This window comes from Orcinus orca, chromosome 6, assembly GCF_937001465.1.
Source record: "Orcinus orca chromosome 6, mOrcOrc1.1, whole genome shotgun sequence".
Lineage (NCBI taxonomy): Eukaryota > Metazoa > Chordata > Mammalia > Artiodactyla > Delphinidae > Orcinus > Orcinus orca.
In genome coordinates, this window is record NC_064564.1 from 102,819,749 (window position 1) to 102,835,265 (window position 15,517).

Below are 15,517 nucleotides of genomic sequence, written 5' to 3' on the forward strand. Positions count from 1 at the left end.
GGGGAGCCTTTGAGTTCTACAAAGAGGGGGAAAAAAAAGAACAAAAATATATTACATATATGTCCCAGTTCAAAACAGATCTACAAAGCAGCCAATGGTTAGATCCTTACCTGTGACTTGAACAATGTCAGAGCACCTGAATTTCTTAGGTCGGAAAAAAAAGGCAAAATAATAGTTTTTTTCATTTTTTATATAAAAATAAAATAATTTCTAACAACCAACAGAATATTTTTAAGAGTATTCAGGAGTATTCAGAGACCTAGTTGTGCTGAGTGTACAGCTTCGGGAAGGCAAATGCCTCAGAAAATGCCTTTCCTGGTTGCTTCTGATGATTCAGTGAGGACTTTGGGACAACATTTGGACTAGCTGAAGCCAGAAGCACCCAGGGCTCAGAGAAGAGGGGGACGTTCATCATTGTATAACTTTAAGGGAATTCTGAGAGGGAAAAGGAGAAAGGGAGAAAAGGAGAGGGAAGGCAAGAGAAGGGAAAGAAGAAGAAGGGAAAGAGGGAGAGAGAGAAAGAGACAGCATTACAACAAAATCTGAGAATCAAGTTTCAAGACTCTTTATGTGCTATAGAGAAGGATGAGGTTTACCAGCAAAGTGCAAAGGGGATCCTGAGAGAAGAGATAGATTTTTCTCCCGCCAGGAGGAAAAAAAAAAGGGTGGGGGGAGTGAAGGAGGGAAAAAAGCAAGCAAACCAAAACAAAAACAGGAATGTGTGTTTTGAGCAGGAATGAGGAGAGCTGGGAGGACCATAAGGGGGTGTGTACAGAATTTCATTAAATTGTTACTTTAAGATTGTCTTCTTGAAAAAAAAAAAAAAGAAGAAGGAGGGGGTGGAGAAGCGGAGCGAAGGAGGCAAACGGGAAAGTGGAGGAAGGCTGGGTAGCTCGGCCTCTCCAAACTGATTGATTAGTCATGATCCCCGCAGTTTTAACTGGGACTCATTCAATTGGGAAGGTGGAGCGCTCGGGAGCAGATTAGCATACGCTTGTTTACTCATCTTCTGAGGGATTTTTCCCCCCTCTTTCCTTTCATTTTGTGAAGAAGGAGGGAGGGGAGGGGGGACGGGGGGGAGAAGGGGGCTGTGGCTTGTGTTATAAAGGACGCAAAAAATAAATAAATTAGAGCATCTTTTGGGGGGAGGGAATTCAGCGGATCAGTGTCTTAGAGGAGCTTTTTTTTTTTTAAGAGCGAGAAATCATATAAAATAAAATGAAATAAAACAAGGAGGAAGGCAACCAGCTGTTAGAGGGGGGAAATAAGGCAGATAAAGGAGCGGGGAGAGAAATTAATTGCCAACCAGGAGGAGTTGGGCTGTATTTTTCAAAGGTGGGGGGAGTGGAGCACACACCTTGAGGAGGAAAGCGAGAAAGAAAAGAAAAAAGCAAGTGGACGGGGGGGCTCGCCCAAGAAGGGTGAAGAAGCGAAGAAAGTCGAGGCGCCGAGGCTCCTAAAGCTGGCAGCTCCGGGCGGCGGTGCAGGGGCGAAGGGGGGGCGGGGGGGACCGTCGGACATGCGGCTCTGGAGTTGGGTGCTGCGCCTGGGGCTGCTGAGCGCCGCGCTGGGCTGCGGGCTGGCCGAGCGCCCCCGCCGGGCCCGGAGAGACCCGCGGGCCGGCCGCCCCCCGCGCCCCGCCGCCGGCCCGGCCACCTGCGCCACCCGGGCGGCCCGCGGCCGCCGCGCCTCGCCGCCGCCGCCGCCGCCGCCGCCGCCGGGCGGTGCCTGGGAAGCCGTGCGCGTCCCCCGGCGGCGGCAGCAGCGGGAGACGAGGGGCGCCGCGGAGGAGCCGAGCCCGCCGAGCCGGGCGCTCTATTTCAGCGGGCGAGGCGAGCAGCTGCGCCTGCGGGCCGACCTCGAGCTGCCCCGGGACGCGTTCACGCTGCAAGTGTGGCTGCGAGCGGAGGGGGGCCAGAGCTCTCCGGCGGTGATCACAGGTAGGCGAGGGCGCCCAGGCGGGCGCTGCACCGGCCCTGCGGCCCCGGGGGCGCGCGGGTGCTTGGGCGCTGGTGGCGGGATCGTTGGGGGCTGGCGGGTGTGTCTGTGCGGGAGCCGCTGTGCCGGCGGCGCGGCGGCTCCGGGGCGAGCTGCGAGCCTCACTTTGCCCCATCTGCGGAATGGGCGCACTCGGAAGGCGTCTCCGCCTAGCCCCGCTGGAAGAGCGCAGGGAGCGCTCCCGGCCTCCTGGAGACCCGCAGTTGGTGAGGGCTGGTCTCCGGGGAGCCTCGTGCGCGTGAACCGTGTTTTGGATGGTCAGAGGTACTGTCTCCGTTTGGGATGGAGGAATGACCCAGTTGGGATGCATGTGAAAAGTGGCTAGGGGACCGTTGATTTCTTTGGCTTTTTAATGGAGGTGACCCTCCCCCTTTACTTGGCCCCGTTACCCTGAAAGCCTACAAGGACAAGGTTGTTGTGATCGCCAGGACTTAGAAGTCCTCAAAGTGCCCCCAAAGTTGCTCTGTGGTTGCTGCCTGCCTCTGGGATTCACCCCCTTACCCCAGGCACACACAGACACGCGCACACATACTGCCATCCCATGTCCTTGCTTTCAAAGCCTGTCACTGGGGGCTGGGGTGAGACTTTCCTCAGGCACACCCCGCCAGTCCTCCCCCGACTAGGCTGAGAAACGGGGCGCTTTTCTCATTTGGGACTTTTACGAGCCCGTAATGAATTTGAGTTCTCCCTCCTCACACACACACACACCCATCCGCCCAACAAACACACACACCGTTCTACAGCACAGCCCGTAGTGAAACCGGACACTTTGGGAGGGTTGCAAACCTTAGAAATGCACCAACATCCATTTTTTCCCCCCTCCTAATGAATCTGTGGCAATGCCTTTAATAAAACTGGGGGGCGGAGGGGGGCGGCGCTGGAGGAGAGAAGGAAAGTTTTGCCTCTTCTGGCTGGGAGATTCCCTTCCTGCACAAACAGTCTTGCCGTGTCCTAGGACGTCTCAAAGTGAGAGTAGGGGTTCCCCTTTCGCTGCAGCCAGGAAACGTGTGGAGGCGTTTTGCGATCCCACCCCCTTACACACACTTTCTTAGAAGGGAAAGCTCTGAGTTCTTCCGGCAGTCCGCTTCTTTCTATTTTGGCGTGGACTTTCTCAACCGTTGCGCTAACGCTGTCCTATTTACATCAAGTCCATTTAGGGGACCCGAACTCTGCTGCTATACCAAGAATATGCCCCCAAAGCTCCCACTCTCCCGCTGCCAAGCCGAGAGCTAGAAAGTGACTTTCCCCCATACCTGACGTCATCACATGCTTCTTTTTTTCTTTTCTTTCTTTTTTTTTTTTTACCCGCCCCCCCCCACCCCAGGAAGGAGAGGGAAACTGAGCTTATTCACTTTTAGCCCTCAAGCCCTACCTAGTCAGCCAGAGGGGGTTATAATGTAGAGGGGAGATGTTATTCATAATAATAATGATGATGATTATAATTCAGGGCTGTGGTATGTTTACTTGTCTTTCGGAACATAGGAAAAACACAGAGCCTGCAGATTGGAGGTTTTTTTTTTAAATAAGTAGATCTGATTTTTCCTAGTCTTTACCTGCCACACCAGTGATTTGGAAGGCTTCTCCTCCAGAGGGGAGAGTGCAGGGTTATATAGGTATCATCAATGAAAAGGTAGTAAATGCATTTTTTCAAAAAAAAAAATATAGCACCTGGGATTCCACAGGAGCCTGCTTTATAAATGTCTGTAATTCAGACAAGGAGCCTCTCTTCACACACGCTCTTTTGAGGACTCATTCGCTGTCTCACACAAAGATAGTGCAGTAAAATCCTTTAATTGGATGGGGGACGTTAGGTTATTATTGCTTGTATAAAATGCCTGGTCCATTTTATGTGTGGAAGTAACATTCCTCTCAAAACGAGGAAAAAAAAAAAAAAAAGTCACTGCTGCCGTGTAGCACCAGAAAGCTCAGAGCTTTTCTCCTGAGGATTCTGGTGGATTTTTTTTTTCCCTCCCCTAGTTGAGTCTGAGCCAGATTTGCGGTGTGTAAACACCTGGCCTTGAGCCAGAAAAGACTCATTCTGCGTATCCTCCACACGGTACAGACTGTTGGACTAAAAAGAACCTGCTTCTCCTTGAATTAAAAAGCAAACAAACAGAGGTTCTTTGCAGAAGCACTTTTTCAGCTCCTTCCTTCGTGTAAGTTCAGGCTGGGAGAGGCCGGGCCGAGGTGGGCAGTTTGGATGCCGGTGCCAAACCGTGTCCTCCCGCTGCGACCTCGGGTGCCCAGTTTGCTGCCTGACCTCTGCTGGCTCTCTCTGGCTGGGCGTCACCACTTTCGTAGGAATCCCTGGTCACCTATCTTGAGAGAGCAGGCATCTCTCAGCAGGGACCGCGCTGCTATTTCAGGCAGAGGGCTGCTGCCTTGCTGTCAGGCCAGGCTGCCTTACATCACTCTTTGCTGCAGGATTCAATTGGGTTTCGTAAAGGTCTAATTTTATGGTGCTGTTAACCGGGTTTGTCGTCTGGCAGAGGCAGGCCTTGCCGCTCCTGGTAGGCGGGCTATGCTCCCAGATCCGCCTGGGATGCTATTTCTGCCCCGGTTCAAACTTCACTGACACCAGTTCAGACAGGCGCTCGGAGAGGCAGAGGGAAGCAGTGAAGGAGCAGTTTGCTTCTGAAGCTCAGAAAACATGCCTTTTATTTTTTCCAAAAGGGAAGGAGAGAAATATATATAAATACATATATATATATATATATATTAACAAATAAAACTGGGAAGGCTTATGCATGCAAAAACAAAGCTAAAGTGAGGAAGTGCCTGTGTGCGGGAGTCTGAGGGTTGAAGAGCCCACCAGCGATGGATGCTCTGAGCGTTGGAGAGTCCTTTAAGGCTATTGTGAAGAGGGTCCTTGGAGGTTACCCAGGCTTCTCTCTTTGGCCGAACAGGGAGACAGAGACGCGGAGAGGGGAAGGATGTGTGCTGGATGACACAGCTCCCCAATGCCAGGAGCCAGGATTTGATCCTGGGTATCCCCACTTCCAGACCGTACCCGCTACACTGCTGAGAGAATGTGTCTGAGAAACCCTGTCACCTCCGACCCCTCACAGACCCACCACCCAGCACAACCCTCAGCCTCGGTGCTCGGCAGTTTGGGCTCCCTTTCAAGTCTGGGGGCGGGGGGGGGGGGCCTTCCCGACACATCCCTTCGCCTTTTACCAGGCAGGATCCAAACCCTTGCCCCTCATCCCCAGCTGCCCTCCCCCACCGTACCCCTCCAGTTTGACAGAAAGAGAAAAGAGGAAGAAAAAGAAAACAATAGAGTCAATTTGCTGCTCCATGGAGCGGAGGCCCCTGAGTAGCAGTTAATCTTGTTAAAGTGTCTCCTGACCTGTTAGATAAGTGAAATGTGGACCCCACAAGCGCTGCCCTCCTCCCACCCCCACCCCTCAGTGATCCAGAGTCCCTGCTCAGAAGGAGAAAGGGATTTACCTGAATCCCCTCCAGCACCTCCGCTTTCCGTGCTTTTCTCTTTTGTTCTAAATGTTGGACTGTTGAGTTCAGCGACTACTCAGAAGAGACTTTTTATTTCCTCCCTTCTGCAGCCCCTACTTCCCGCAACCCAACCAACCCCCCAAAAAGAGTGCCTGCATTTCCCCAACTTCAGAACTGTAACCCCAGGGAAGGCTAGATTTCAAGAAGTTCATGTATTAACATGGTTCTCCCCACAACATTCATAGTGGCACCTGGGGTCTAGGATATTGCCATGGGGTGAGAAGCCAGTTTTAGTAGCTGGGTTACCTCTGCGTGAATCTTCCTCTGCCCCTAACTGGTTTTGTGACCTTGGGAAAGTTAACTGATTCCTCTGGGCGTCAGCTTCTTCACGTGCAAAGTGAGTGTAGCACGAGGACCTGACGCATTACATGAGCTCATATGTAGAAAGTGCTTAGAACTGGACTTAGTGGATAGTAAGTACTCAATAAACTGTGATCTTGTTATTGGACATGATTTTCCAATGACCTCAGCCTTGGCTTTATGGACTGAGGACACTTAAAGGCAGGAAGGAAAGCAACTCTTCCTGGGTGCCTCCGAGGTGCCGGGTACTGCGCTTGCCTTGTGTCTGCGAGTTTCATCCTCACAACCGCCCTGGAAGGTGGACGTTGTTACCTCTGTTTTCCAAGTGAGGAAACAAAGTCTCGGAAAGTTGAAGCGACTTAGTCCAAAGTCCCACGGGCTCTTGCAGTGGACAGAGCCCAGATATGAACTCGAGTCTTAAGTGCCTGTTTCTTCTTCAGCAGTCTTTTTGGAGAGAGAAGGAATGACCCCCATTCCCTTCTTTAGACCTGCTGCAGAATGTCGCCACTCTTTCCTGCATCTCTTTGTGCTGACCATACGCCTACAGATTAAAGGGGATAAAACATGAATCCAAGTCTCACGTGGAGCTCTGGGTTTGACCTAGCAGATCTGTGTTTCTTTTCACGTCAAATTATCAGGCAGACTGGGCTTGGAATTTCTGTTGCCAATGACTTGCTGTGTGATTTGAGTCACGTCACTTTATCTCTCTAGCCCTTGCTTTCCTCCTCTGTAAAATGGGCATAATGATATCAGGACACTGAAGTGGAAAAAACAGGCAGAAAGTACCTGGCACAGAGCCGCTCATATTAGGGATTCAGTCAGTGGTAGTTGGATCCAGTAAGTAACCACCTTCCCTTTCCCAGTTTGCCAGCTTGGCCTTCAGAAAGTAGGACCTGTTTGTGCACTGTTAGGGCTTTCCCTCTTAAGTTGCTGGGGAGTCTATCTAGAGTAGACAGTGTATCTTGGGGAACAGTTGGACCCCTTCAAATCCCTTCCTTGAACTTTGATTTCCTCTTCTTTGACCTACTTGGATGACCCCTTGGTGATAAGAGCCAGAGGAGGTCCAAAACCACTGGACCAATGAATAGGAAAACCAGTTAGCACCCAGAGGGAGAATGCACCCTGAGGAACAGAAGCCAGACAGTGGTCACAGTGGGGTCCAGGTCACAGCTGTGTTGTCACATGCCTCTTGCTCCTTCCCCAGATGCCCTCCTACTTCACGCTCCCCCGGTCAGCCATTCACGTGGACAGATGGGGTAATGGAGGCTGCATTGCCCTCGTCCCTCTACACAGAGGAAGGCAAACTTGAGGCTCAGAGGTGTGGGGCTCAGGAACACGGGATTTGCGTGGTCAGCTGGGAATGGACTGAATCAGGCAGCTCATGGTACAACAGGGAAACTGAGGACCAGTGTCACGAAGGGGCTGAGCACTAAACTGTGTTCACAAACTGCCCCTCTCAAGGTAGCCTGGGAGATTGTTCCGTCCAGTAGCTCGCATCCCTCAGAGCCCTGAGAACCATCAGCTTTTTAAACATCCTGATGCCCAGGGGCTGCCTCCCAGGGCTTCTGATGTCGTGGGTCTGGGGTTGGCCCGGGCACTGGTGTTTTTCAAAGCCTTCTCAGGTAATGTGGAAGGGCCACCAGCGGGGAGAATCACTGATCCAGTCTGCGGTCTCCCTGCTCTGCAGGTGGAGAAACTGAGGCCCGAGGGGGGGAGTGGCATTTCCTGCTTATCCAGCTGGTTGGCGGCAGAGCTTTGAGAGAACTTTAGCTGTCCCAATTCCGAGTGGCCAGACACCAGAAAGGAGCTTTATTCCATTCCCAATTCCCCTGCTGGCCCTAAATGCCTAGGAGCAGGGGGGCAGGGGGTGGGGGGTGGCACTGACATTCCATTTTTCCAAAGCTGGTCCTATATGTGAAGCTACACCCTCTCCTTCTGGTGCCTCCTTTAAAGTGCAGACAGTCCTAGAAGGGGGTAACGCATGGAGTTCCATGCATCTGATTTCCAATGGATGTCTCACCGTGCTTGAGAGGGGAGTTCTCTTCTGAGCAGGAATAAGGAGTGTAAAGGAAAGAGGGAAGCCCAGCCGTGAGGCATTCCCCACTTTGCCCTGGGCCAGTCCTTTGGAAGGCAGGCAACTGTTCCTATTATTTCAAACCCCCTCGCCTTGAGATCACTGTGAAACCAGCACTGGCCGCAAGGTGTCTTAGGTGAGGATGCGAGATGATCCCCAAGGACCCCAGGTAGGAGGACCCCCTATACAAGCGGCTTGTTCCTCATCTACCTATCGCCCAGGACCTAGGAACCTAGCGGGTGCCTACTTCTCCCCTCACCTGCTGCCCTTTCTCTGGAATTTAATTTCCTTTCCCTTAGTGTCTCTTATCTTTTTTCTTGCCGCACTGAGGACTCTCCTTCATGCCTTGATGCATTTACTGGAAATGCTCAACTCAGAGCTGACTTGTGGGTCTTGGCCCCTTGGCTCCTTTGAAAACCTGGAACTGGGACCTAGGAGCTCTGGGCTCAAGACCTGGCTTGGTCTCCTGTGAGCTGTGTGACCTGGGGCCTCTGGGGAGAGAGTTTCAGGTGTGGTTACATTCAACATCCGTATCTTGCGGGTTGTCACGGGAACCAGGTGAGACGATGACAGGAAAAGCTCTAAGGCAAGATCAGAGCCCGGTCCATAGGTCGACAGTGGTTGGAGGATCCAGAAAGTGAGAGGTGTGAGGGGTTTGTACAATCAAGGTCATTCCTGGAAAGGCACCTTTATTATCATTATTCACACTGCAAATGATAAACAGTGATCGAATTAGCATGACCTCACTGGAGTCCTTTGATGTTGGAACTTAACAGGTCTGCCTTACTTGCTGTGTGACCTTGACAACTTAACTGCTCCTCTCTGTGCCTCAGTGTTCTCAGGGTACACACTGAGGGGTAGTAGTGGAATAGGGGCTTTCAAACTGTGCCCCACAATCTTAGGAATGCCCTGGGGAGAGGCTGAAGGGGAGTACTCTGTCTCCCCGCATCTTCCCTTCACCTACTCTGCCTAAACTGTGTGCTTCTTCCAGAATTCTTTTGAAGGAATGTGCAAGTTTCTCAGTGATAGAGTTTGAATGGACATGGACTGACATTGTTAACTTTGTTAGGCATCATAACAGTATTGTGTTATATATTTTTAAAGATCCTAATCTGTTAGAAATGTGTACTGATGTATTTATGGGTAAAATGACGTTATGTCTATTTTGTTTGTTTAAAGTGTTCCAGAAAAAAAAATAGGATGTTGGGAGGAAGAGTGGTAGATGAAGGAAGATTGGCAGACTGATGATTGTTGAAACCAGGTGACAGAAACGACAGGCGTCAATACTTTTTTGTCTGTCCCTCTGTGTGTGCTTGAAGAATTCCATCATAAAAAGTTTAAAAGAGTTTGAGAGCCACAGGAGGAGCTGAAGTCTTAGATCCCTGCGTGTTCTGTGAGCTGATAGGTTTCCAAATGCATTTCTGCAACTTGGAACGGGTTAGGGACTCTCCCAAGGTCACACAGAGAATAACTGAAAGTCAGTGTGCAGTCCAGGCGTCTGACACTAGGAGCTCCCTCTGCCCTTCTGTCTGCACAACTGCAAACTCAGGTGACTGACCATCCTGGGAGAGCTTGAGGGGAAGGAAAGGAAGGACGGGAGTCTTAGGAGGGGCATGTAGGAGGATCAAGTGGAGCCTTGCAGCGCAATAAGAAGTTTTTGAGTGAGGGCATGCCTTGCTGTGTGTGAACCCTTCCACACACTGTGAAGCATTTCACATCCTTGGTTTTGTGCATAAGAATCGCCTAGGATCTCCTAATCATTGTGACAATCCAAAACACACTGTGACCATTGACACGCACAGGCACACACATACACACACTCACATTTCCACATACCCCTATTTCTCATTTTTCTGGCTCCTTATTTCTTTGCATCTCCCATTGCCCTGGAAGCCTTCTAGAACCTTGTAAAGCCTGGTGGGGGCATGGGGGATGGTGAGCTGCAGTTGACTGATCTCAGAAAGAATTGACACGCTCAGGCAACAGGGGAAAGGAGCATATGTTTACTGAGGAAGTATTTTGTAGTGATTGATGGTAGAACTCAAGAGTCAGAGTGCCTGCGTTTGATTTCCTGATTCTCCCACCTGCCAGTTGTATGACCCTGGGCAAGTTACTTAATATCGCCAAGCTTCACTTTTGCCCCTCTGTAAAATGCGGATGATACTGGCACCTACTTCATAGGGTTATTTTGAAGATTAACTGGGCCTCCATGTGGAAACCGCTTAGTAATGGAATCTAGACGATGGGTAAGCACCCAGTAAACGTTAACTCATATTGGTTTTATGTGTCCGGCCTCGCTACACATTATTTTCTAATTCTCTCAATAACTCTATAAATTAGACATGTTTATCTCCTTTAGCAGAGCCAGGAATTGCCTTTCCCTCCCTCACCACTCAGGAAAGGCTTACTTCTATTATCTTAACGTAAAACAAAAACTAAAATGAAAGGCAAACAGAATAAACATTGCATTGTTTCCTATTACAAAAGCAATGTGTGTTCACTGTAGAGAATCTAAGAAATACAGATTAGAAACAAAGGACAAAGTAAAATTTGTCCATCCCTGCCCAGGCATTCAACAAGTATTTGGTGAGTTTCTGCTACGTGCCAGGTACAGTTTTAGGTCCTCAGTACAGAGCAAGGAACAGAAGAAAATATCTCTGACCTCAGGGAGTTTATATTCTGGAGTGGGGGGTTGAGGAGGAGACAGAAGACAAATGAGTAAGCGGATAGATCGCGTCATGTCAGGTGAATGTTTATGAAGAAAAATAAAGTAGAAAAGGGAGTTGTGTGGGGCTGGGTTGTAGGGTGAGGAAAATTTAAATAGGGTGGTCAGGGGCTTCCCTGGTGGCACAGTGGTCGAGAGTCCACCTGCCGATGCAGGGGATACGGGTTTGTGCCCCGGTCCGGGAAGATCCCACATGCCGCGGAGCCGCTGGGCCCGTGAGCCATGGCCGCTGAGACTGTGTGTCTGGAGCCTGTGCTCCGCAACGGGAGAGGCCACGACAGTGAGAGGCCCGCGTACCGCAAAATAAATAAATAAATAGGGTGGTCAGGGAGGCAGCGATGAGCAGTGGCATTGCAGCAGAGGCCTCGGCGCAGACCCGGTGCTGGCTGGAGGAGGACTCGGGGTGCCAAGGAGGAGCAGTGTGGGGGTGGGGGGTGTCAGGCCCAGGCCAGTTTAGTCCGTAGCTTGCTGTGTGACTTTGTGCAACTTATTTTCCTTCTTGGGCCAGTTTTCCTCATCTGAACAGTGGGAGTAAGGAGGAGTTTATGTGTCTTTGTCCTTGAGACGCATCTAGCAGAGATTCCCTGAGATTCTATAATCCCCATCAGGACTGTCCTAAGACAGATCCTCAGTGTTCGCAGTAGCTCCGGTGCTCTTCCTTTCTGAGTGCAGCTTCTTCCGCTTGGTGGTGCCTGTGCCCCTCAGGGACCAAGTGCCCACACACTCCCTGCTTCCTCTCCCGCAGCTACACTCATTCTTGAAAAAGGACATGGTATCCCGTCTTACTAAGGTATCATGGACTGATACCAACCTAGAAGGTTGCTCTTCCATGGGCATATATCCTTTAATGTCTCCTCAGAAAGCTTCCTATCCAAAAGCAAAGTACCAATGGGTAGAATTTCAGTCAAAGAGTGACTGAAGACATTATGTAGGGAATATTGGTACTTCCCAAGAGCTGGAAGCCATCTCGTTAGTAATATTGCTCCTAAGAGCTGCCATACATGTTTTTTAAACACTCACTGAGTGACCTTCCCAGTGATCACATCCTGGCTGACGGTTAGCGTACTCAAATTTCATCATTTCCTACTCTACTGAAGCTGTTCCAGGCAAGTTCCTGGACACTGGTGTAAGCCACTGGCCTTTTAGTCATGCTTATCATTTTAATCACATCACTTCATGATTAAAATACTGAAACTCTGAGTCTGTAGCCATCCGTTTGCCTATTTTACTTCTGGGAATCCCTAGCACTGTCATCCCCAGATTTTTCTTCCAACAAGAGAAAGTTGGAAGATGTTTTCCAGTATCATTTGTCACAAACCCAGGGTCCATAGAACCTGCAAGAGTAGGAGAGGCGACCCTGTTTCAGTTTTGCAGAACCTGAGAAGGTCCCAGGTTCTAGTCCATTTGAAGGGAAGAGAGACAGAAACTCTAGGAGGTGGGGGGGGGCGGTCACAGCTTGGGATATGAGTATCTGGGTAGGGGGAGCATATGACTAATTGCAGATCCCTGATCTGATCTTTTGCCTTCAAGAAACTGGTGGTCTAACCTGTACCTATCACCTTTGTAATCAAGAACCTCTCCCTATATCTGTCCCACATCCATCTCTTGTTAAGTCTTTTTGCTCCATAAACATGAAATGTGGCTGAGCAGAATATAACCAGATGTGTTTGTAAAGAGGGGGTTATTTCCCCCCATGGGATTGGAGATCTTTCAGCTACAAAGGCTGATGAGAGTACAGAGAAAGGTATGATAACAGGCCAATCAGGAACAAGGTGGCCTTGCCCTAAGAGATGCAGAGTACACAGAAAACGTAAAAAGGGAATATATACTCTACTCTGTTTGGTGAAGAAACATTCATGTAAGTCCAAAGAACCAAGGTGTGTGAGAGTCAGAATCTAAACCATTTATTTCAAAGATGAGAAACCAGGGGGTGGTGAAGCAGTGACTTGTCCACACCAGTGACCTTGCTGGGTAAGATCCTCTGTCTTCTGAGTCTTTGGGCAAGGTCTGCTTCTCTCCTGACTTGGCCTCCTTTTCCGTGGAATAAGTACCATCTCTCTGATCATCATTTATCTCCAGACTCTGCTGGACTCCGGACTTATAGATCCAGCTGTCTACTGGAAATGTCAGCCTGCACTTCAGACTCAGCATATCCGAAATGGAATTGTCTTTCCTCCAGAATTTCTTCCATCCTCATCTCGTGTCATCTGCTCTAGATATATCTCCCACCATGTTTATTCAGTCATCAATTCCTGTCTATCCTGTCTTCTTATCATTTTTATAGCCAACCTTGCCCCTTCTTAGCTTAGGCCCTCTTCATCTCTTGCTTTGACTATTTCCTTAGTATTGTAAATGCCCACTTCTCTGAGCCTCAACTCCTACACATCCTTCAACTTCCCACAGTCAAATCTTTCTAAAATGCAAATCTGACTCTACTGCCTGTAGCTATAGGCCTTTCAGTAGCGCTGGAATTATCTACAGTTCCACCAGATAGATGCCTTAGGCTTTTTTCCCATCATTTTCATTATATAACATACCTCCTAAATCCCCAGGCACCATTTTGCAGGACACTTAAGCCTCTGTAGGATTCTGCTCAATGTTCCCCTCTTGTGGGAAGCCCTTTCTGACTCTTCCCCAAGTATAACTGGTTCCCCCCCCCGCATCCCTTATCCATCTATCTCTACTATACCTTCTGCACACATTTGTCGAAACACCTGGAATTCTTTATCACATTTCATTCTCTGCATATCTGGGGTCCTCTCCACTTCACTGCCTAGCCAAGTGCCTGGCTTATATAGGAACTATAGGTATTTTTGTTTAATGAATGCATGACTGGATGAGAGAACCAGCTAAATTTCTGATGATTCTGGGAGAAAGAGCTTGGGCATGTTGCATTACGTAACCCAAAGCACATGACCTGGCCCGTGCGTCACACTCAAAAACGTTACACAGTGGTTAATTCCATTTCCCCTTGAGCAGAGCAGTCAGAAGGGAAAAGATATCCGGCCTTCCAGATGGGGGGGGGGGCGGGGGGGCAGTGTATTTAAATGCCTCCTCAACTCACATTTTGGCCTTTCTAATCCAAGCCACGTTTTAGCCTGGGTCTTGCCCTCTCAGCCCTTCGCCTGTTTGCAAAGCATTTGTTTTGTGTGTGAACTGCAGCACATAATCCCAAGCTTTGCTCTCCTCTCAGATTTCACCCCTCTCCCCTTATCAGGTGCTTTTCAGGGCTCAAGTGTCCTAGCAGTCATATCTGTTGCCTGCGTTTTCATCCATTTCCCTCCTTTCTGATCAGCGGGCCTTCTTCCCCTCTGCTTCCCTTGATCTTGTGAGACCTTGTGGTGACCTCGGGATCTGGAATCCTCCATCCACTGTTTATGTACCCTTGGGGGGAGAGCACGCATTCTCAGCAGTAATAAGAGTAATAAAAGCAGCTAGCTTACAATGAGCACTTACTATGTTCTGGCACTGTGCTGAGTGCTACACTTTGGACCCGTTGAATTAGGTTTAGAAAGTGGCATGACTTGCTGTAGGCCTCACAGCTTAAGGATGGTGGAGCTGGGGTTCAAGAAAAGGCCAGTTTAATTTTATGTCTATCCACAAGGCCTAGTACATTGCTTAGAATGCAGTAGCTGTTCAGTAAATGTTCCATCAGAGGATGAATATAGGAGTGAATGATGAATGGATAGATGGATGGTTGGATGAATGGGTGATGGTACCCCCAGTGGCTAATGCAAACATCTAGAGATTGTAGAACAAAAAGGGAAGGAATGGAGGGAGAGAGACATGGAAGAAAAATTGGAATGAACATTACAAGACTTTAAAGAGATTGGCTAAGAAATCTCTTTCTTGTGCAGAATATATTTTATTTGCCAGTGACTTTTGAGCAAACAGACCCTTTATGTCCATCAGAGCATTTCCCAGTCTACCCAGAGATAATACACTTTCAAAGATTCTCTCTGCCAAAAACATTTCTGGATTCCTCTTTCGGGAATCAAAGCCTGGGGCATATTCCCCCAAATACTCTCAAAGGAAATACACTGTCACCCTTTGAGGATGGACCTGATCCATTCTGAATCAGTGTGGGGCCTATGCAGGTTATCGTGCTGCATGAACTATGGGCTTCTGAGCAGAAGAATGACTCGAGTTAACAAGGCTGATTTGTGAGGCGCTCTCATTGGAGCCGATTAGGCCTCTGTAGAGCCAGTGGTAAGCTCTCAGGATGACCCCTTTACAGAACAGCACCACCGGGCTGATTAGAGCTGATCTGCTAGAAACCAATATGGTATCTTGTTCATCCCTTTCCCAAGACATTAGTTTGCTTTTTAAAATCTGCTCAGTTTATAGATGGAGAAACTGAGATCCAGGCAAGTTAACTTGTTAAATTAAGCTGAGTTGAGTTGAGTACGGTGAAGCAGCAAACTGGTAGCAAAATTGAAAGTAGAATTCCGATCTCTTGACTCCCAAATCAGTGCTTTTTCCACTGGACCAGTTTGTTTTCCTCTACAGTGTTGGATTATGGTTACCTCTGTGGGTTCACAGCAGCGAGCTTATTAGAAAATGTCGTACAGCTGTTTATTAACTTTTCTTATGTATTTCTTATGTGACAAACCTCTGTCCTAGGCATTCTGTGAAGTTCAGTAGTAAACGGCAGTTTATTTAGAGAGGTAAACCTCCCTCCCTTCCTCCCTTCCTTCCTCCCTTCCTTCCTTCCTTCCTTGCACCCACCCATTTATCCATCCATCCATCCATCTATCCATCTATTTGATAGATAATTATTGAGTGATCTTTCTGTCCTTGTGTATTACACATCAAGCAAGGAAATGGGGATTAAAAAGGAGAACGGGGCACGGTTCCATCCCTTGAGGAACTCCCAGTCCTAGTGGCAGAAGCAGACTGGTAAATAG

At 49.1% G+C, this 15,517-nt stretch overlaps 1 protein-coding gene across 1 annotated transcript in view; it reads left to right on the forward strand.

Moving 5' to 3' along the window:
• The first annotated feature begins 650 nt into the window (after nucleotides 1-650).
• The window catches only part of PAPPA (pappalysin 1), a 252,937-nt gene continuing 238,070 nt past the window's right edge, over nucleotides 651-15,517 (forward strand). Inside the window, exon 1 of the mRNA XM_033427347.2 lies at nucleotides 651-1,940. Within this exon, the coding sequence (XP_033283238.2) occupies nucleotides 1,520-1,940 (421 nt within the window). The 5' untranslated portion in view covers nucleotides 651-1,519. The remainder of the gene's footprint in view (nucleotides 1,941-15,517) is intronic.